Source organism: Mytilus trossulus, chromosome 7, assembly GCF_036588685.1.
Source record: "Mytilus trossulus isolate FHL-02 chromosome 7, PNRI_Mtr1.1.1.hap1, whole genome shotgun sequence".
NCBI classification, from domain to species: domain Eukaryota; kingdom Metazoa; phylum Mollusca; class Bivalvia; order Mytilida; family Mytilidae; genus Mytilus; species Mytilus trossulus.
This window is the reverse complement of record NC_086379.1, coordinates 6,676,725-6,701,508: the sequence shown is the minus strand read 5'-3', so window position 1 is coordinate 6,701,508 and position 24,784 is coordinate 6,676,725. Positions and strand designations below refer to the sequence as shown.

Below are 24,784 nucleotides of genomic sequence, written 5' to 3'. Positions count from 1 at the left end.
GGGTTTGACTATGTGTGTTGGTTTAGTTGTCGTGTTTGACTATGTGTGTTGGTTTAGTTGTCGTGTTTGACTATGTGTGTTGGTTTAGTTGTCGTGTTTGACTATGTGTGTTGGTTTAGTTGTCGGGTTTGACTATGTGTGTTGGTTTAGTTGTCGTGTTTGACTATGTGTGTTGGTTTAGTTGGCGTGTTTGACTATGTGTGTTGGTTAAGTTGTCGGGTTTGATTATGTGTGTCGGGTTTGACTATGTGTGTTGGTTTAGTTGTCGGGTTTGACTATGTGTGTTGGTTTAGTTGTCGTGTTTGACTATGTGTGTTGGTTTAGTTGGCATGTTTGAATATGTGTGTTGGTTTAGTTGGCGTGTTTAACTGAGTGTGTTGGTTTAGTTGTCGTGTTTGACTATGTGTGTTGGTTTAGTTGTCATGTTTGACTATGTGTGTTGGTTTAGTTGTCGTGTTTGACTATGTGTGTCGGGTTTGACTATGTGTGTTGGTTAAGTTGTCGTGTTTGACTATGTGTTGGTTAAGTTGGCGGGTTTGACTATGTGTGTTGGTTTAGTTGGCGTGTTTGACTATGTGTGTTGGTTTAGTTGGCGTGTTTGACTATGTGTGTTGGTTAAGTTGTCGTGTTTGACTATGTGTGTTGGTTTAGTAGTCGGGTTTGACTATGTGTGTTGGTTTAGTTGTCGGGTTTGACTATGTGTGTTGGTTTAGTTGTCGTGTATGACTATGTGTGTTGGTTAAGTTGTCGTGTTTGACTATGTGTGTTGGTTTAGTTGGCGTGTTTGACTATGTGTGTTGGTTTAGTTGGCGGGTTTGACTATGTGTGTTGGTTTAGTTGTCGTGTTTGACTATGTGTATTGGTTTAGTTGTCGTGTTTGACTATGTGTGTTGGTTTAGTTGTCGTGTATGACTATGTGTGTTGGTTAAGTTGTCGTGTTTGACTATGTGTGTTGGTTTAGTTGGCGTGTTTGACTATGTGTGTTGGTTTAGTTGGCGGGTTTGACTATGTGTGTTGGTTTAGTTGTCGTGTTTGACTATGTGTATTGGTTTAGTTGTCGTGTTTGACTATGGGTGTTGGTTTAGTTGTCGTGTTTGACTATGTGTGTTGGTTTAGTTGTCGGGTTTGACTATGTGTGTCGGGTTTGACTATGTGTGTTGGTTTAGTTGTCGGGTTTGACTATTAGTGTTGGTTTAGTTGTCGTGTTTGACTATGTGTGTTGGTTAAGTTGTCGTGTTTGACTATGTGTGTTGGTTTAGTTGGCGTGTTTGACTATGTGTGTTGGTTTAGTTGTCGGGTTTGACTATGTGTGTTGGTTTAGTTGTCGTGTTTGACTATGTGTGTTGGTTTAGTTGTCGTGTTTGACTATGTGTGTTGGTTAAGTTGTCGTGTTTGACTATGTGTGTTGGTTAAGTTGGCGGGTTTGACTATGTGTGTTTGTTTAGTTGTCGGGTTTGACTATGTGTGTTGGTTTAGTTGGCGGGTTTGACTATGTGTTTTGGTTTAGTTGGCGGGTTTGACTATGTGTGTTGGTTTAGTTGGCGTGTTTGACAATGTGTGTCTTTTTTTTCTTTTGTTCAAACACAAAGATATTATTAACTAACTGTGTTGTCTTGAAGTTCAAGAGTAAGGTTAGATATTCCTTCTATATATTTATGAAACAAATTGTAAATTCAAGATAAAAAATAAACTATACTTCTTGTGCCTCTGTTATAGACTCTTGATAGATATAAAAAAGAAGATGTGGTATGATTGCCAATGAGACAACTGTCCACAAGAGACCAAAATGACACAGACATTAACAACTATAGATCACCGTAAAGCCTTCAACATTGAGCAAGGCCCATACCGCATAGTCAGCAATAAAAGGCCCCGATATGACAATGTAAAAAAATTCAAACGAGAAAACAAAAGGCCTTATTTAAATAAAAAAAAATGAACGAAAAGCAAATATGTAACACAAAAAACAAACAACAACCACTGAATTACAGGCTCCTGACTTGGGACCATCTTCGCTAGCCAAGGGTTACGATCCACTCCCGCTCTCTTCACCCTTGGCGGATTAAGCCAACATTTGTGATAACAATGTTGCGCCATCTATCGGAAGATAAAAATCACGCCAATTCTGAATACATTAGTCTTGACCAATGGTAGCACTTGAACTCTTCAATTTTGAGGTAAAAACACGGTAGCGTCTAGATTCTACACACTTGGTAAAGCCGGAAATAGAAGCATACGTCAACATTCATGCATTTGTGCATGAAACATACACAGGAACTTCTATTTGTTGATTAAAAACATTCAAGTTTTCACTAAATATAGTCGTATGTTTAGGGATGTAAAGGCTTGTTGCACAAAAGACACGTGGTAATTGTTGACAAACACTTTCTACATTTACACGTGATCATGTTATAGGCGCATTTTGATTGGATGCAGTGAGTTTGACTGCAACCAATAAAAATCCTTACCTTGTGTCTCCGAAATGTTATCTCAATCCGCCAAGGGCGAAGAGAGCGGGAGTGGATCGTAACCCTTGGCTAGCGAAGATGACTTGGGACAGGCACATACATAAATAATGTGGCGGGGTTAAACATGTTAGCGGGATATAGTTCATTTTTGTATTGCCTGTAATCCTGTAAACAAGAACCCTTAGTAAAAAAAAAAACAAAAAACGACCTCACTGTTAAAAACCACAATGTGTCTTAATTTTTCGTCAAGTTAAAACAACTTGTATGCAATGTTTACTGCCTTCAAAGTACCATGTGAAGTTAACAGGGAACTAATGTGGGAAAGAAGCTTAATTATAAAGGTATAAAAAATTTAAATTGGAGATGTTAATGTTAATGTTTGATCATTAGATCACTTTAATGTCAAGTAAGTTACACCATGAAAAACTAATTCTATTTTAGTTGTACAAATCAATGTAACAGCATCTTTACGTTACTACGAGAGAATACCTAAAAGCGGTATTAGAGCGCATCCATCGTTCAATAAGATATTACACAATCATATCGGTGGGTGTGTCCAATAATCAACACGATTTCTCTCTAATTAATTAAATTATGGATAACTTAAAGATGTTATCATTTATAATTAAAATTTCCTTACTGTTAATTTGAAATATCTTAGAAGATATTTTTACATTTCAAGCCATACTACTTTAGTACAGAAACTTGTATCAGACTTCCATGCCTTAAAACAATACATAACAAGCTGATAATGGATCAATTAAAATAAGTACTTGCGAATGCAAAATCTCGACCTAACGACCTCGACGCTATAAAGCGAGATAGTTCTATAAATTGTAAAGGCCATCTGCTATTTAACAGCCACTTATTCACGTGTCTGTCTATAGTCAGGTATGTCGTCAGTGGTTGTCTGATGTCATATCTCAAAGTTTTTCTTATTTACACACTTTTGTGTTGATGAGAGATCTTCGATAGTCACTGTTTATTTTATTCTCTATATTTTTCACACTCGAAGTAATTCAGAGCCAGCTTGACATATAACATACAAAACCGTTCAATCAATGTTTAATGCTTTATGTAAACCATCTGGTATGTTTTTTTGTTTTTTTTAAAAAGTTTTAGCATAATATCTACAAATCGTTGGTCTTTCATTTTTGCTATGTTTTTAATCTATATGGCTTTTTATGTTTCTTTGATATACATATATGACGTGGCTCTGTACTTATACATCCCGACATTGTGTTATTGTACTGTCATGGTAATTTGTTTGTGCTTCTTTGTTTTTTATTTTAATTTTTGTTTGCTTTTTAGTGATTATTAAGAAAATAACACAATGCTGACTGCTTTGACCTTTTAACGTGACATATCTGTTTGTTTTATTAACGCATCGTTGTCAATATAATGGAATTTAATACGACTGTCGTACTATTGAAGAGGTTTAGCTAGTTTTAAAACCAGGTGTAATCCAGCATTTCCTACATAAGAAAATGCCTGTACCAAGTCAGGAATATCTATTCGTTTGGTGTGTTTGAGCTTTTGATTTTGCAATTTGACAAGAGACTTTCCGTTTATCTATCAAAGGAAAGAAGAACTTTTAAAATAAGCCATTTTTTTTTTACTTTACTGCAGTGTATATTGTGTATTGCTTTATCCACTTAACAGGTATTGCCAAAGCAATCTTTTTTAAATAGTGACTAGCTCAATTATTTGTTTATAGTGTTAAATAAACATATATTACAACCGTTTTGCTTAGACTAGACTAACTTAAAATACAACAGGGCAATGAATTGCAAAACAAAGGGTTCATTGTTTATTGCTAAATATAAATTAGTATATGAAAAAAATACCCGTTAAAAAAAAGAGGACACTTTCGAAAATATAAAGCCAAAGGTGTACTCACTTGATATCCATGAGGCGCAATAATCCAGTTGTCCCAATTTATATCACTAAACCTAATATACATTGGTCGTCTGTGGCAAGGAATTTGTCTCCTTCCGCGTCGTTTTACTCGACTTAAAATAGGACTATCTAAATTATCTGTTTTATGAGCACTTTTATCGTCATTATTTGAGATATGAATATGTTCGCTACTGTTTGTTAACGATTTACTAGATGAAGATATGACATTTACGGAATCCATTTCCCGTGTAACAAGTTCGTGTCTTTCTGTCCGATGGAGTCCGTTAATTTTTGTTTCACTAGAAAATACAACTAAAAGTGGTTCTTTCTTATTTGCATGTTTCACATTTATATCCATATTTCCCATTGAAAAACCATGAAAAACACTTTCTATTCTTATTTCTAAAATTTGAATGATATTTATATCCGTCACCCAATGTCGCACAGCGGAAGTGACGTCAAATGTTTCCCATCCGCTGTGTCGACCATAGATATGTTTTGACTCAATCAGTCGATATCGTTCTGTATTATGGGATAGCACTTCCAAACAAGAAACTTTCCTGTCAACACCAATGTATGTGTTACGGTCTTTTTCCACTAATGTAAACAGTCTCAATTCGGCTAGGTCTATAGTTTCATCAGGTGAGACACTGGTTATATTGAATACTAAAGTGTGGACTCGAGTGGCTGTACCGGAACTTAGTATTGAATTTGAATATGCTATTTGGTTATCTGGAAGTAAAAAATATGTAAGCATGAATTAATTGAATTGTTCTTATTAAAAGTTAGTTAAAATAAGAAATGATAAATTGTAAAACATAAAATCACAAAAACACTGAACTCCGAGGAAAATTCTAAATGGAAATTCCCTTATAGGCTAACCAAAATGGCAAAATCAAAAGCTAAAACACCCGAAACCAATGGATAACAGCTGTCTTAATCCTGACTTGGTACATGTACTTGTAAATAAATGTTGATTTTTAATGAAATATGATGCACCAAACAGCCAACATTAACAAAACCATTAACTATTGGTCCCTGAGGGTATTACCAGCTCAGTAGGACTTTTGCATATTCGCCTGAAACTTTGGTGAATTACATATATATATTTCCGTATGATCCGTAGCTTTCGATTTTGATAAATTTGAGATACTTCGTTATTTTATTTTTTTTGGAATTAAGGAAATAACTGGACACATATATATGTAATCCTGCTTGCATATCATAAAAAAGTTTTAAAGTTATAAAGGGACATAGCTGAAGAACGCTAAAAGTGAGGTGATAATAGAAACGAAAAATTCAGTCTTTTTTCCATTTGAAAGGGAGCAAAACTCTAGAAAAGTAAAAGTGACACCTCAAATATTCAAACTTGATCTGTATTTCAGTGGTAATGAACATATGTTATGTATTGGTTAAGTTACAATTGGTTGAGGCTAAAATATGTTTGAGAGCGAAAACAAAAAAAAGCAGCAATGTTTTTTCATTTGTAAAGGGGCATAAATCTTACAGCGACCTATTAACAGCATCATCATTTAGACTCGGGTGGATAGTCGTCTTAAAGGTTATCACATACAATCATTTTCATATCAAACAACAAACTGTACTAGTTGATCCAATACCCTTAGAGTTGCATATCGGGACGCGTTTGACAAATGGATAAATAGGATGTCGTCACAGCTGTATGGTTAAATATCCGAAATTAAGCCTATTGTTTTAAATCTATTTAAAGTTTTATTAAACATGCTAAATAATTATCTTTCAGCATTTTTGAAAGAAAAAAAACTTTTTTACTGGCGATATATTTGATACAGATGCCCGATTAGACAACAATAAAGCATTTAATTTTGTGAATGTATTTGTTGATAAGGTAATAGCATTATTATAAATAGAAACATATTTAATAATCATTGCATTTGTCATTTATAAAAAAAAATGCTAATCACGTTTCAACACAATGAACATTATAGTAACAACCCACATATATAAACCTACAAAGCAGAAAAATAGATCTGTTTTATAGGGTAAAAAACTGTTTACATATACTGGTATCTCTCAATCTAATGATGTAAGATGTTACAAAGTTATTGTATATTATGTTCTAAATGTTGAATGTCTTGCTAACTTTATATTGTCGTATTTTATAAAGTGCTAAAAAATGGTAAACTTGATGATTGGGCTCAATAAATTAGGTTCATCGTCCTTTGTTTTATTTTGTTTTACAGGAAAATGTTATGAAAACATGAGAAACCTGGAAAACGCCTTTTTTGATCGGTTTCTGTTCGTTTGTTTCAAGCAAATACTTAACACAAATTTGGCAAGAACAATAAAGGCAACAATAGAATACCGCTGTTCAAAAGTCATAAATCGATTGCGACAAAAACAAACAATTTAAGCCACTTAAAAAATACAGAAGATTAAAAGAAAATGCAAAGTCTTGTGTGAAGCAAGGGATCTACGGTAATCCCTCAAATGGTTATCGAATGGTTCTTGTAGTATAAATTGTGGCACCCTACCAGCACAATATATCGGATTAAACGTCACCATAACGATAGGACGGAGCAGTGTGTATAATTACCCCACACCGACAAATAGAGAACTCTCTTTACTCTTTGGTGTTATATAGCCGGTTAGCAGTCCTTTATATCCTGATTGTCAAAGAAACAACAACCCGACGAAAGAGCAGATAACAGCCGAAGCCTTCAAGGCAACAAATGGGTCTTCAACGCAGGAAGTATATAATTGTCTCCCCTTTCCATCGGGTTTAGGATTACACTGTTAAACCAAAAGTCTGTGCTAGGTTTGTATGAATCTATAAGGGTGCAGATATAAGTAAATCGGTGATTTGCAATTGGCAAAACTTTGAAAGAGAAAAATACACTATAATGAACTAGGACACAACAAAATTATGACAGTTTGAACCCGATTGTATCTATATTTGACAGTTTGAACCCGTTTGTATCTATATTTGAATCCGTTTGTATCTATATTTGAACCAGTTTGTATCTATATTTGAACCAGTTTGTATCTATATTTGAACCAGTTTGTATCTATATTTGCAATTAATGCATCTAGCTATTACGGAGTGCATGATTCGCCTGACAAATAAAAATCCTTAAATATAAAGCTTGGAGTATACATTGCATTAGTGTTTGGAACATTTTAAAGTTTTAAAATAAATTGGAGAAAGGGTTCTCGGCTGATAACAACGAAACGAAATTGGTTCTGACTAATTGCGTTAAAGTTATCGGTGTTTTGTCTCTTTGACACATCGCCCATTGCCATTCTGACTTTCATTTTGCATTGTGTACGAATTTTTCAGAATTTTATAGGACAGTAATGTCTTTTATGCGTGTTATCAACAAACAACAAATGGTGTTTCTTATTATCTGGTATGTAACAGCAGTGGTTATTGAAATTGAAATTGTTATTGACATGAAAATTAGAAAACTTAAATAAACCGGTACTTTAATCCTAGGTAAAACTTATTAACCATAATAAAACCGATAAGCCATCATAAATTTGAACTAGTTTTGATGCCAGCATTACGTTAACATTCAGAAAAGTTTTAATGTGTTTTTAGCCAAACCAGGAATTTTATCTCTCTTGATCTCTATCTTGGATCAGTCCTTATTCAACATGCACTTTTTTATAATGGTACTCACAACATCCTATTCTTACAAAAACACAAACTAACAAAAGGACAAAAGACACAAAGTGCCGACAATAGAGTACTTTCAGTATCTGAAAGCCTGTAAGTACCTTAAACAAATATTGTTTTCCCAGACAAACGTATCAATCGGTACATTTACAACGGATTTAGCGTAAGGACGTCATATCAATCGGAGAAAAGCATTACTTTTTGAATATCTATTTTAGCCCTCTTTGCTCAGCTGATGATCTTAACGACGTTTACGTCACATTCACTGCTTTTCAAACACATACGTGTACTTGTAGTCATTCCAAAAAAATATACCTGCTGTAGATCGCACAGTTGTCAGTATGGGGGAAACATCGACAAATATTTGGGTAGGTACAAATATCATTAAACGTTTAAAATTTCAATAAAATTGTAATAAGTAGACCAGCCCTGTCTTTGATTTTTATGTTTGATATGAAATATCTATTGATTCATGTAATTACCAGGTGTTTCTTATCTTTTTACAGCAGTATATTTGAAAGGAAACGCTTATACCAATATCGTTACTTTTGTAAGATCAATAAGTTAATTATTACCATACTAAATAAAAATATGGAATTGAAATTTTTTAGGCCATGGCATTTGCATATTATCTGTACTTTTCGTACATACAAGCTAACGTTTTCAAAATAGAAGCTTAACTCATTAGATAATAATAATACAATTTATTCATTTCAATAGAAAGCAATTACTTTATCAACATTCTAAGTATGCATTAAGTCTTAGATAAAAATTGACAAATATACTCAGAAAAAGGGTCAACTAAGGTGTATGTCAAATAAAAGACACATCACTATGCTGTCAAAATAGTTATCAAAGGTACCAGGATTATAATTTTAATACGCCAGACGCGCGTTTTGTCTACATAAGACTTCTCACTGATGCTCAAATCAAAATAGTAAAAAAGCCAAAAGCCAAACAAGTACAAAGTTGACCGAAAATTCCAAAAATTTTGTGCCAAATATTGCTATGGTAATCTATTCCTGGGATTAGAAAATCCTTAGTTTTTCGAAAAAAATTGTGAACACTGCGAACAGACCATCAACAATATATGTTTTTTCAAAACTCTACACCGAACCTACATGCTGTTGTTCTAGAAGAATAAAAAGTTTATATGGTGGGACCAATTGTTGTTATCATTGACAGTCAAAGTATTGTTTTTATCAAATCAGAATCATGAAAAAGTAAAAAGAAATCTCTTGTTTAAAACTATTGAATAGAATGTATACTAGTAACACATAATATACTTCCGTCTGGGGTTTACCTAAATGCTTTGTATGTTTTGTGATTCAATATTGGCTGAAGATTGATTTAAGCTTTCACGAAAGCGTAGAAGAGATATGAAAGATACCACAAATTCACACTTGGAAGTCGAAAACAAACTAGAAATGCCATGAGGGGAAATAATTGTTAAACGTAAAAAAAAAACAAAGAACAGTTAAACAAAGACGATATGATATTGATGTGTGTAAAACATTATATATTTGAAATAAAACACAAGAAATGGTATTGCATGACGATAATTGTATTGTTTCGACGTTTAGATTTGAATGGAACATACGTGTTTACGTGGCTATGGACTGCACGTCGTAATTTACAAGTACAGGGACTGTCATTCCCAATACGATATTCAAGTAACATGTTTGATAGATTTCTTATTGAAACAGTCCTCATAAAAAAAATAGTGGTATAAAATATCAATACCGATAATGATTTGAATGCGATCATATTTTTTCTAAAGGTACATTTGGAATTTAAAAATACACCTGGGTATGATTAACCCTTCATAAGACAACAGGATATTTCCTATAACAGGTGCTTATAGTAATAAACTGTTAATATCCCCGAAAAAAAATTAAAAACACATACGAACAAGATAATAAATTGAACTACTTGTACCCTCGAATGATAAGTTGTATTATTTTCAATTATAGAATCAACTTGCACGGCATTATATCTTTTGATAAAGTTAATAGTAGTTAATATTATTTTACTTCAAAGGAAAGTGCCAATAAGATCTTGATAATTGTAATAATCTACTTATTGAATTCCTAAAAAATTCTTCCAAATTTACACTACATATGTTTAAAATAGAATATTTGCAGATGTTCTGGATAGGACAAACAACCTTATTATAAGTTGAGGATTTTGAGAAACCGCAATTTTATCTAGCCACTTATTTGCAGTACTACTAAAGTATTGAAATAATTTTAACGCATATTTCAGGTACTTATTGTTGATAAAATAGTCTTCATTGCAAAAAGCGACCGCTGTGATGAATATAAATCTTGTTGAATTCCCATTGGACTAACACAGTTAAAACGTGTTGGCCCACATTCTCAATTTTCTAGATATAAGTCAAGATATTTAATGTTAAAACAAGCACTTGGTGCAGTAATATTTGTACTGTTAATGTAATTGATGGAGAAATATATTTAGTTGAAAACCCCCTTTTTCCTGGGGTGGGAACCCTTCTTTTGAAAATGACTGGATCCGGCCCTGGTATACATTTGATATCTGAAATACATCGTTGGTGAAGTAAACGTCTACCCAATACTCAGAATAGATACTAGGATTACTAATTGCATGGACCATCTTATTTTTGAAGGCCTTTTATGACTGTAAATTCTATAAACACTACATCTTCTTATAGTTGCAGTAGGTATAATTATTCTACTTTTTTGCTGTATATAACTTTCCGGGTTTTATAAATAAAATCGATGTCATTCTGCTCTTATAACACCCACCAAAAAGAAAAGAGAATAAATTTACATTAAAATATTTTTCTGACGTTAATTACATAGATGAATTCCAATGATTTAGCAATGCATGGTTGAATCAAAGTTAATTCTGCAAAATGAAAGCAAGATCGTTGAAGGCTTTGTCATAGCGTTTACAAGTCAGATCATCAATTAATACTGTTTCTTATGAAGTTGTAAGAATATCTGGCGTCCATACTGGAATCATCTTTGAATGAATGATTGAACAACCTTGATGTTATCAAATGTTATCAAATGAATAAAACGATAATGAAATGATGACTTAATACTGATTTCACAATTTCATATCCCACTCTTAAAAGTGACCTCAGATTGGAACATAACATCAACATTTGCAAACCGATCATAACTACAAAGGCAACAGAAGTATACCGCTGTTCGAAAGTCATAAATTAATTGAGAGAAAACAAAAACACATCACCTATATGAGGAAAACAACGAAACAACAGAAACACTAAAGGGCAACAGCAGTGGTCTATTTTTCATTTGTAAAATATAGTAAACTGGTGTTCTAAAGTCATTACTTAATTGAAAGAAAACAAATCCGGATTACAAACTAAAAATTAACGATATGTGGTAGTGTGGATTTTTATCATAATAATCATTTATATATTTTATATGTTTTATAGGTTAGTCCGGTACACCTTTAATTATATTCTTTTATTTGCAAAAAAACTAGTTTACTTAAGTTTACCTTTATTCTATTGATTGCCTACTTCGTATTCCTTATTCATTGATCCATAATCTTTAAGAGGAAAACAAAGGAACCACAAAATTTAAAATGCTGCTGTTTCAATAACAATAAAACAAACTCTTAAGATACTTTAGTAAAACGTCCTCTTGAAACTTAATTCAAAACAAATTGTCAAAATAGTTCATTTTTATTTACAATGCATTCAGTAACACTAACATAATATGCAGCAAATTGCAATGGAATAAGCTAAACTAATTCTGATAAAACATCAAACTGAATGGAGATTGCACAATATTGTAAATGTAATAATATTGGATAAGGATAGACTTTTCATAATTCAATTGAAGATAAATTACTACAAGATAAATTTTATGTTTCTACAAATGCTCGCTGCTTGATTGTTTAATAATCTTCAAAGCACATTAGTATCTGAAGTAATTGTTTAATACTGATATATAAAATAAATGCAAAATTATTAGAGTTATTAAAGAGCCCAAGCTCTGGTTTTTTTTTGGCAATAAACTTTAACAAGGCGTAAGAAAACACTTCAATTTTGATTTTGAAAAATCATGCATGCTTAGTAGAGATGCTTACACCTTCGATCGTTTCTGCACGACTCTTCAGAACAAAATAACTAGGGTGTCGAACTGATGCAAGGTTAAGTGACGTATAATAAATTCAGGTTACAAACTAAAACCGAGGGAAACACATCTATAAGAGGAAAATGCAAAAACTCCTCATAAATAAAGGCAACAGTAGTATACCGCTGTTCAAAACCCATAAATCCATGGACAAAAAACAAAATCGGGGCAATAAACCAAAACCGAGGGAAACGCATTAAATATAAGAGGAGAACAACGACACAACACCGAAACGCAACAGCACACAGAAACGGACCAAGCAACAGACAATACACCACGAGAATAACAAATATAACATCAAAACCAAATACATAAATATGGGATAGACAAGTACCGTGCCACGTCTAATCTCAAAATTAAGAGAAAACAGAAACGACTCATAAACGAATGCAAAATACGTTTTTCCAGTGTAAAACGTCTGATTTCCGGACATGGAAGCAAACATTTTTTCCGGGGTTTGGAAGACACGTTAATAATACGTACATACCTTCCTATTGTGCAGGTTTACTGAAACAAAATTTGGGTGACTGTATTTTAAAATATCACACTGGTAAATTTATTCACAGAATCAACTAACTAGTTTTTATTAACTAAAATCCCAAGAAATCTGTTTCATTTTTTCCTAATTTTGAATCATAATTTTAATTTCTATTACAAAGCTGTATGCCTGAAATAATCAGCATATATTTTTTCATAAAACATCGTGACCGATTTGACTTTTTTGTTTATCAAACACTGAGATACACAGAAGAAATTAAAACATGTCGATATGTTATTAATGTCGTGTCGAATTTATACTATAGATAAAATACGTGTTTGTTGTATATGTTTATCTTTAAAAAAGAAATAAAAGAGTGTTTAAATGATTTGGACGTTTCGAAATAGAGCAAACTTTAGAGTATAAAAACTTATATTTAGGCGTTAACATTGCTTGAATTGTCTACGAGACAGATTTGTTTAAAAGATATACTTTCTAGCGATACATTGTACAATTGTAAATTAGGCTATTGCAGTTTTCATCCAAAATGTATATCACCTAGAAAAATCGACATGCATATTTCTTATTTTTGCTTACATCTCTTATTTGTATTGTTATTCTTAAATAATAATTTGTCTTTGTGGATTTATGCTAAATTTACTCTCCTCAGAAACACTCATAAATAGAAGAGGGGCAAAAGAAACCTGAGGGACATTCAAACTCATTGATCGAAAACAAACTGACAAGGCCATGGCTAAAAAAAAGGCCAAAAGAGAAAAAAGTGCACAAGATACAACATAGAAAACTTAAGACAAAGAAACACGAACCCCAACAAAAACTTGGGGTCATCTCAGGTACTTCGAAAGGGTAAGCAGATCCTGGTCCACACGTTGCACTCGTAGTGTTGCCCGTGCTGTTACAAATATTTTAGCGTTTTTCTGTGCTTTACATAGTAAAGCATATCGCTCTACCCGGAAACATCAGTTTGACTCCGGCCGAACCAGTTTTTGATTTTAATCCCAACTGCCGCGTGTTCTTAAAATGTTATTAACCACAACAGTTAATTGCCAGTTTTATATATTGTGATGACGATAATGTAACTTTTATTGACCAGATTATACATGTAGCTAGATAAATACACGTGAAAACCCTGCAAATTTAGAATTAAAGTACAAGCATAGTATTGTTACATTGAAATAAAGGCAACAGTAGTATACCGCTATTCGAAACTCATAAATCGATAGCAAAGACAACTCCGGGTTGCACACTTAAACTGAGGGAAACGCATTAAATATAAGTGGAGAACAACGACACAACATTAAAATGATACACACACAGAAACGAACTAAGCATAAGACAAAATCCGATGAGAATAACAAACATAACATCAAAACTAAACACATGAATTTGAGATCGAATATTTAGCTAGTAAAATAAAAGGCACTTTCTGTTTTGAAAGTATTGATAAAAGTTAATAAAATGATTTATGATGATGTATTCATTATAAAATTCATGTAAAATAAAGTAACATACATATATAGTTTATGATTTCAGACAGGTGTTTTAACAGCACTTGTTCATTTTTAAAGGACCGACCTTTCATATTGAACGATTCTAAAGTCAGAAGATTACAAATAGATTCTATTAAAGATATTCTAGTAATTCCATAAAACTGTTATGAGTAACACCTACATTCATTAAAAACTGTAAATTACATCAATTTGTCGGTTATTTCATGTCGCTAATTCATTTTGAGATAAGCTTTATTTCTAAATTAATGTTTCCCCTCTTCAAAGAGAGTTCAAGTCTGTCTTGTTATCGTTTTCTGAATAATTTGAAAAGCATAAAATGTATTAATATTTGAAATAAGATTTTTTACCAAATAATTTATCCTTTTTGAAATATTTGAAACATACATTCTCGCACGTACGTATATGCTAGCGCAAATGAGTTATAAGAAAAAGAAACAAGTATACCGTAATAAAGTAATACCAACTTCAAAATATTACTACAGAGGGGTACATTTAATCATAAAGAAATAGCCATATTGCTTATTTTATACATCCCCTTCCACGGATGTCATTCGGGTTAACGAGAGAAATGATCGTGAAAGAATATCTAACGGTGGTCAAGTATTGCGAGACGATCGTGAAAGCTCTGGTACCGGATCATGAAAGAGATTTAATGTAAATTCTAGTTAAGAATCTGTGGAAAAATCTACTGTGCAAAAAGATAAAGAAAATCTGCAGTACTTCATGAAAAAACAAAATGAATAATTTAAAAAAAACACGCAATTTTTACCTATAATGGTCATATTTCAACATATGATGTATATTATATGAATAGTAATCTTAAGTGACCCATCTATTTTGTTACTTGTCACATAAAACTGTGTCGTATATGATGGTCCTGTTCACATGTGTTTCACGAATTAGTATCTTAAGGTTGCGCTAGTGCCTAAATTGTTAGAAACCTAAGTGTATAAAACATTTTAAAGTGTAAACGCAAAAGATGCTGTTTTGGTGTGTCTTCTTTGTGATTTTACCTGCGTTTTGCGCCTTTTTTTTACATTTGGTGGTTGTGTGTATTATATTGTACTATATAAAGGCAACAGTGGTTTACCGCTATTTTAAAGTTACAACACAATTGAGAGAAAACACATCCGGGTTACACACTAAAACCGAGTGTTTTACGATAGTATTGGTTATTCGGAACGTTATCCTATACTGATGAATAAATCGAGGCAACAATTTTGGATACCAATGTTCAAATCTCTGGAATCTATTGGTAATATATATACCAAGGTTAATAGCAAAACATTGGTGATTCGAATGTAATCCAACCGAAGCACCAGTCATAAAACTTGACGTACTAGATATAGGAAGATGTGGTGTGAGTGCCAATGAGACAACTCTCCATCCAAATAACAATTTAAAAAGTAAACCATTATAAGTTAAAGTACGGCCTTAAACACGGAGCCTTGGCTCACACCGAACAACAAGCTATAAAGGGCCCCAAAATTACTAGTGTGAAACCATTACTAGTCTTTTTACAAATGTAATAGTCGAAACATCAAATCCGATATTTTGATTGGTTTAAGTTCTTAGACTACGATAATCGTATAAGAAAGTTTTATTGCTGCAATGTCATATACATTGACAGGGATATTGTCTCCTGTGATGCAAGCGACACATGCCCTGCGTTGCCACACTTGGTTAAAATGTCAAAAATGACAAAACTTTGGAAAAACGGGTGAGGTCTTAAAAAATGTTTTCCTCTCCCAAATAACCTATGACTTTTGATATATTTCATGAAATTCTCCAGTCTTATAATCTTTTACAAAAACTCATCCTACAACAACGGGTGTTTTCTTGTCTTAATGACATTTTAATAATTTAAAATGTGCGCACGAATGCATAATATCAATAATAGGCCTTATCACTAAAAAGATATATGAAGACGTTATATTAACATTTTAAAAACCATTTTGTATTTGTATCTTCTTTAGTTGCATACGCACTCATACTTTATATATACATGAATTTAACGAGAACATCTTCGACTTTTTAATGATCTGCAGGATCCCTATAATGATATTTCAATATTTCAATACAAAATTGCATTAACTTCATCTGAAGTAGATCTATGAATCAAAGAGAGATAACATGTTCAGATATATTAATTTTGAATTTTGGTTTAGATAAAAGTTCTAAGTTATCATGATTGTTATACTTCTTCAAAGAAAGGGCGTATGTTTGAATTTTTTTTCATCCAAATAATAAGCATAATTTGTTTGAAATTTTCCCCTTGAATATTGCTTGTTGTCCGTTCTCGAATCCTGATACATCATACGTTTTTCAAATGTGAAATGCATTTGTTATGAATTGGATTCGAGAATGCATTGATCGTTTTATGTATATGATTTTGTTATTCGTATAATTTTATTTCAAATGTAAAATGTTATCCGTTCGTTTTATGTGTTAAATAATGGCAACAGTAGTATACCGCTGTTCAAAACTCATAAATCAAGCTTTTGAATTTTACATTTCATTAGGGAAAAAGTAAAATCACAAAAATACTGAACTCAGAGGAAAATCGATTTGGAAAGTCCATAATCACATGGCAAAATCAAAAAACAAAAAAACAAAACGCATCAAAAACGAATGGACAAGAACTGTCATATTCCTGACTTGGTACAGGCATTTTCAAATGTAGAAAATGGTGGATTTAACCTGGTTCTATAGCGCTAACCCTCTCACTTTAATAAGAGTCTCATCAAATTCCGTTACATTTACATGATGCGTTAAATAAATAGTCACATTCAATAAAATAGTCAAAATATGGGAACATCAGTCATCATCGTATAACAATTTAACAGGACACAACAACATCTACTATCTACGAACACATGGATTGATTTGAGTGTCTGACAAATTATATACGTATATAAGGGACTTTCCCTTGTGTATTTTCCTCGAATTTCATTATTTTTGTGATTTTACTTTTTACCCTTAGTTCAAATACCAAATAGTTGATCATCTTGTCGTTTCTGATCAGGTATGAGTTTGTTATTTAACATCTTAAGTAAGAATGTAAACAGTTTACATGTGAATTCGTTTTGCTATTATACGTTATAAACATTGACCACCTAACAGACACAAAGTGAAAGTTCTTTGTAGTTTGAGTGAAATATCAAATAGATATCAGTTTTCTGGATGATTTCTTACAGTTAAATTTGAAAAGATTAAATTTATTTCTAGTTTTATCGTTCCTTTCTTCAAAGGAAGAATATGGATACAAATCAGTTAATGAGAGAATAAATCTAGTTTAAATTATTAATACAAGTATCCCAAAGAGAAAACTAGCAGATGTAATACACATCAGAGCATTTAAAGTACAACGAAACATGGGCGTTAAAACGGACATTTTGGTAGCAAATATAATAATGAAGGTGTTATAGAAAAATCGGATGCTAGCAATTTACAAAGAGCATACAAATACGACAAATGAACAACGCACCTGTCCTATGTCAGGAGTCTGAGGTTCATTAGTTGTCGTTTGTGGATGTGGTTCATATGTAATTTCGTTTCTCGTTTTTTATATAGATTAAGACTATTTGTTTTCCCGTTTGAATGGTTTAACATTAGTATTTTGGGGCCCTTTGTAGCTTTCTGTTCGGTGTGATCCAATGCTTCGTGTTGAAGACCGTTGTTTTACATATCCTATAATGGTTTATCTTTTACAAATTGTGACTTGGATGGAGTGAAATAATGAAAAACTAGCACCATGAACTTCTTATATTAAATAAAGAGACAAATGCAATAATAAGAACAAAACATCCTGTATTTCGATGAAACGAATGTAGATGAAATCATGAAAACCGAACATCCTGATCTTATAGTGAAGTGAAAAAATATCATTATAAAAACAAAACAGCCTGAATTTAGACGAAATCATGGGAACTGAAAAGCCTAAATTCAGAGAAAATAAGGATCCTAACAGACTAAATTCAGATTAAAACATCCAGAAAAGAATTTGATTAAACATGAAGAAGCAAACAAAGGGAAAGAGATAGGGAAGCAAACAAATTTATTTACGCCAAAAAACCCAACGTAATACAAACTTCTTGTATCGAAATAGATGTGAAATAGTTGGTGTTAGTTTGCTTCAAAGTGAAAGGATGATAGGTGGGTGAGCTTGTCTTTAATTTGCTTTTTTTCTTAACATAGATAACATCATTTTTACAACAAATTGCTTGTCCGATTAATTTGTATCCCGTAACGGCGTTACTTTTTGTATATACAGTCCTCTATTATCCAAGCTTTCCATTCTTCAATGTCGATTTCGATTTATATTTACATAATGACCAATACATTTAGCGTTGAATCCAGCTTCCCTTTAAATTTTAATATTTATCTAATTATTCATGGTATTATGCGTGTACCATCATTGATCATCATTCATTTGAATAGGTTTTGTTTTCATTTTTCAGTTTGTGGATTGTTTGTAACCAGCATAGCTGTTTTCGTGGTTTTGAATTTCTAAAGTGCAATTAATCGTTTAACATTTACTCAAACAATGCAACAATAGGAATAACGTTCAAAACACACGTCAACATAAAAAAACTGATTCTTTACAGTATTGTTGGCTGCTGAAGAATATACTTCAAAACTTGCACACATAATGCGATATGATATACGAACGTCACGTGTGCTTTCTCTAATTTGTTCCTGAAAGAAAATTCTTCTTTCTTGTTCTGACGGTCAATTAACGCTCGCAAATAAAAAACTGAAGTTCATAAAGTTCGAAATTGAGGTATTTTTTAAGAGTGCAGGTAAAAATTGTGACTTTTGATAGGATGCATTTCTATTTTTGTCATGAACAAGATCTTTGTCCAGATAATGTCCTTAAATCTTTGTAAAATCTCAGGAATTTATTGTACCCCCTTCTTGCGTAACAAAGATAAAACCATTCGATGGTTGTAAAAATATTACCCTCCCAGTAGCAATTAAGATAAAATATCATTTAAAAAGTATCGCGGCCTTCTGTTTAGCATCGACAGTTAAGATTATTTTAATCCCAATTGGTTCTGGTCTTCGCTGAACTTTGATTAGAAGTAAATTAAGGAAAAAAAAGTAATTTTTGAAATATTTTGATCTTTATATTGATTGATGATTAAAAAAAATTACGCGTCACAGATTTTTTTTTATACTTTTTTGTAAATATTAATACGACAGTTTTCTGATTTGATATAGCATACATCTCAAAGATCAGAAATTCGGTAAACTGTGACTGTTTTTACTATTTAACAATAATATCGGCTTGTCGATAATTATGCTATTTGCCAAGCTAGATTGAATATTAAAAATATTTCCGCTGAAGTTGTCTTTCATATTTCGTTATAAAGTTAGTAAACGTTTTTTGTTTTGTTTTGATTAATCTCGTAGCTGGTTTTAAGATAGTAGATATTGGGTACAATACATGGTTTTAACGACACGAAGAATTTAAGTTTTGTTTTGTTATCAGGAACTCGTGCGTGTCCTTCGTTTACTGTTAAGACTCCCTTGTGATAATTACATGTCAGATAGAAGTATTACTGATTTGATAATCACAACAATATGCATAGTTATAAAAAGAATATATGTCTTTTATTTTTTTGTATAAAATTAAGGTTTCTGCTTTTCTATTTTGATATTAGCATCTTAGGTCAAATATTTCATTTTACGTATTACAATGATGTTTTTAATTGAGACACTAAATAAATTTGACTATCATATTTTATATAAATCAAATATATGCAACATATATGTAATGTGCGCATGACTGACTGTCAGAGTAGAACTACAGATATATGCATGTGTAAGAAAGCATTAATGAAACTAGCAGTTCTAGTTTAATTGAATTGCTTTTTTAAACGAAGAATACAATTATGATAGATATATTGGAAAATTGATGATCTTCAGTATTTATTAGCAGTGAGACAATGGTATATGAAAGTGATACTGGATATTCAACAGACATGCGTTGTAGCCAGCTGTTCAATTGAAGATTCGAACTTAAGTTGTTGTCTCTAAATTCATAGTATATTATACAGATGTGTGTTTGAATGCTTTAAAACACCCTATAAAACTGTCCCAGATTGCGGAAATGCAAAAGAGACAATTCAAACGCTACCCTGGTAGTTTTACATGCAAAAAACAAACTAATGATAATGTAACTAATAACTGTAAAAAATCGTGTTTAATAAATATGTGAAAAACGCCATAATTTATAGTTTAAGCATTAAAGATAGAATGGTATTTAAATTCTCATTCATCATTAGAGGCAGGTATAATGCATGTTTATTGAGGAAATTTATTTATGTTACGTTTTGTATGATAGCACAAATAGTAAGACCTGTGTTCTTTATATAATTGTGATTCATGTTTAAGTGTCTGTATCTTGCCGCTTTAAATTGAAAATTCGAACAAAAGTGCTTAAACCCAATATAATCTGATTTGTTTTAATTTTAGAAATGCTTTAATCTGATTTGCAACAAATTCAGAAAGGACGATCTTTGATAAAAACATGAAATAGCTTAATTCCCCCGATGTAAGAGAGAATTTGTTAGTCTTTGATAGGTTGGCTATGACAGGGGCTTTTAACTATCAATTTAGAGAAAGAATTATGACACTGTTAGACTTTTTTATTGCTTTAGCAGCATTAGCAGTAAAGATTAGAAAGAAGTTAAAGCTATTTTTAAATTTAATGACTACATCTGGACGTTTTTTGACAATCTTTTTTGTAGTGTTTTTATTTTTCAGAATGAAAATGCGATATTGCATAAGACAGAGTTTTATAGACAAATTATAAAAATTAAGTCACACTTGTAAGGTTAAAGGATATAGGAAAATATATTACAATTGATATGTTTGATTAATTAAACGTTGCTGATTACAACACACTTAATTCAGACGTAATATTTAATGTTCTCGTTTCACAGACGAGAACATTTCAATTACCTTGTAGAATGGAGAATGGAAACGGATAAATCGTAACAGAATTATGCTGCCATGTACTCATTGAATGTTTCAGGAAATACCCTTTGAAAAACATTAACCTCGTAAAAAATCCCCCCATTTTTTAGTAATTACCCCAAACTCAATACCAGCCTTCCCTTTAAATATGGAACCGTGTAGTACAATTTTAGAGAGATCCCCCAAACTCAACCACAGATATGGAACATTATGCATGGACAATGTCAGAAAATTCCAACCAGGCACTTACACATAAGTTATTGTCATATTGCCGCTTATACATTTAAGCTAACTCTTTCAAGTTATTTATATTCTGAATTGTGTTTTAACGCACGAAGATTAAGTTTCAATCATTACGAGGAAGGATTGTTTATTTTTGAGTAAATATTGTCTGAATTATTGTTTTCAAGACGCATTCACAAATACATGAAATACCTCTAGAATATCAAATAAATACTCGTCCCCTTGACATGTCATAACAACATTCCCTTCTAAAAAAGCAAATCAATTAAGTGATGTTTTATGTATTTGTTTATATCTTTGTTGACATGTATGAATTGTTTTCATGTCTTTTGATTATGAACAGGTATATAGCGATATCATACATTGTATATATGCATTCTTCGTAAATATGTCTAAGAATGATAATAAATGAGTTTTTTTTTATATCTGATTCTACATTGTGTTTTAATCAATTCAATTTGACAGTATGGGTTAAAAAAACTTTGTTAACAAACGCCAAAAAAAAGAGCACTCTGAAAAAAATCGAAATTACCATAGAATGTAGCAGTTTCCAGGCGAAATTTACTACCCGTGTACATACTTAATTATTTTACTCACGGCCTGTGAATATATCATATTAGGATACTCACAGCCTCTGTATTCCCCATACTGGTATAAGTTACTTACGAATTCACCCCCCCCCCCCCCCGAATGTATTCTTAATGATACCGTAGTAGTTCACTCACGACCCGCATATTGTACTATACCATATTACATAGCTACTTTTGCATAGGTACTATATTTCTATACTAAAAAAATGCAGTACTGGAAATTTACTTTTAATATTAAGTACTATTTCTTTACTATAAAACTATTGTAATATTTAGGTACTTATGTTTCACTTGTATTTGATTTGTACTAAATATTTTGTTACAGAAATATTACAATATTTCATGTTTGAAAATCATAACTTTAAGAGATTTGAAATAGAAGAACTTTCAAAATGTTGAAAATGTAACGGTAGTAACCAGAAATCTGTAATACCTAAATTTCAAGTATACAAATAAAGTACTGTAAAATACAGGTACCTAAATATTACAATAATTTTAGAGTAACAAAATAGTTCTAAATATTAAAAGTACATTTCAAGTACTACAATTTTTTAGTACAGAAATAGTACCTATTTAAAAGTAGCTGTATAGGTAACTCAGGACCCGCGTACTGTTACAGTATATACCATATTAGGTCTCTCAAGACCCGCATACTGTTTATACCATTTTAAGTCAATTACGACCCGCATACTGTTTATACCATATTAGGTCACTTATGATCCGCATACTGTACTTTACCATATTAGGTCACTCACAACCCGCTTACTGTATGTACCATATTAGGTCACTCACGACCATTTTACTGTATATACCATATTAGGTCACTCACGACCCGCATACTGTTTATACCATTTTAAGTCAATTACGACCCGCATACTGTTTATACCATATTAGGTCACTCATGATCCACATACTGTACTATACCATATTAGGTCACTCACAACCCGCTTACTGTATGTACCATATTAGGTCACTCACGACCATTTTACTGTATATACCATATTATGTCACTCACGACCCGCATACTGTTTATACCATTTTAGGCCACCTAAGACCCGCATGCTGTATATACCATATTAGGTCACTCAAGACCCGCATACTGTATATATATACCATATTAGCTAGGTCACTCAAGACCCGCATACTGATTATCCCATATAAGGCCACTGACGACCCGCATGTTGTATATACCATATTAAGTCACTCAAGACTCGCATACTGTATATACCATATTAGGCCACTCACGACCCGCTTACTGCATATGCCATATTAGGTCACTCAAGACTCTCATACTGTTTATAACTTATTAGGCCACTCACGGCCCGAATGCTGTATATACCATATTAGGTCACTCAAGACCCGCATACTGATTGATTGATTGTTGCTTTACGCCGTATTTGCACTACCCGCATACTGTTTATACCTTATAATGCCTCTCCCGACCCGCATGCTGTATATACCATGTTAGGTCACTCAAGACCCGCCAACTATATATATATACCATATTATGTCAATCTAGACCTGCGTTCCTTATACCATTTTAGGTAACACACGTATATGTCCTTTATTAATATGTCACTTGTGACCTTTATAAAAAATAATTATAATTATCATAACTACTATATAATTCTTTTTGTATATTTTTTTGTATGATAAAATCTTACCACTTAGAAAACAATCTTTTGTTTCTTTTTTAACTTATGCAAACACGTTTTTTAACAATCTGAAGTAGCGCATCGGCACAATTCTCTGGTGGTACTTATATCAAGTAGGTTTACAGTGTTGAAATGATCTGGCAGGTGCTAAAACTATCATTGACGTGTAAATCATTTTGGACACCAAAGTGTGCTTTATATGAACCTACGTGTATATAAATACATCAGAGGCACTTGTCCCTGAAAGAAATATCATGATATAACACGTATTAATAAAGTGAATAAGATTTTTTTTTCAGGGACAGGTGCCTGTAGTCCATTTTAATATACGTGCATTTTTTTATAAAAAAAAATCGCTGTTATTCCTGTTCAGAGCTCGTACAAACATATACTTATTTCCAAACAACACGACATGACTAAACGTATACCGCAAAGAGGACATCGACATATAAACGGTGGCGTGTCCGATTGCCGAATATACCAGTAGAATGTAGACGACATTAATCGTGCATACTATAATTTGAGACTGGTCTTATGCGTAAAAGAGGATGATACAGTTTGTTAAAAAAAAAATGCGGGTTATTGTATTAACATACCGGCCCCCGTCTACAAAAAGTAAACAATTTTGTATGCCATAAATGTTTATGTTGATTTTTCTTCTTCTTGACTTCGAATTCTTTACTGTTATTGAGGATTTCTTCCTCATATTGCTATACAAATAATATCTATATACATGTTATGTGTACAATAGATGGTTGATTGCAGTTTATAAATGAGTTAAACGTCTGCTATTTTGCTTTAAACTCCGTTTAAAGATTGAAATACCCCTATTCAGGCATGATTATACACACATCTTGTTTTTATGTCTCGTAAACTGTAACAGTTGTTTGTTTTTCTTCGTTATCGATTTGTCTAATTATTTTGTCAGTCTTTTCGACATATAAGTTTTTGTTCTCCTTGTGATTTCTTGCGACTCTTCTTTTTTTGTTGTAAAGCAACCAACAATAAATCAATCAATCAATCTTTTTTTGTTCGATATAAAAAAAATCTAACTTCCAGATTTAAGTGTAAATTGTATTTCACTTTTGCAAGTCAAAACATTATGTTTCCCAAACAACCTGGA

At 32.2% G+C, this 24,784-nt stretch overlaps 2 protein-coding genes across 2 annotated transcripts in view; both read right to left on the bottom strand.

Annotated features, from left to right (window-relative positions):
* LOC134724557 (TGF-beta-activated kinase 1 and MAP3K7-binding protein 1-like) overlaps positions 1–24,784 on the bottom strand; it is a 381,784-nt gene that overhangs the window by 256,765 nt on the left and 100,235 nt on the right. The window lies entirely within an intron of this gene.
* LOC134724548 (bone morphogenetic protein 10-like) overlaps positions 1–24,784 on the bottom strand; it is a 31,521-nt gene that overhangs the window by 4,727 nt on the left and 2,010 nt on the right. Inside the window, exon 2 of the mRNA XM_063587640.1 lies at positions 4,369–5,099. Coding sequence (XP_063443710.1) covers positions 4,369–5,099 — 731 coding nt within the window. The remainder of the gene's footprint in view (positions 1–4,368; positions 5,100–24,784) is intronic.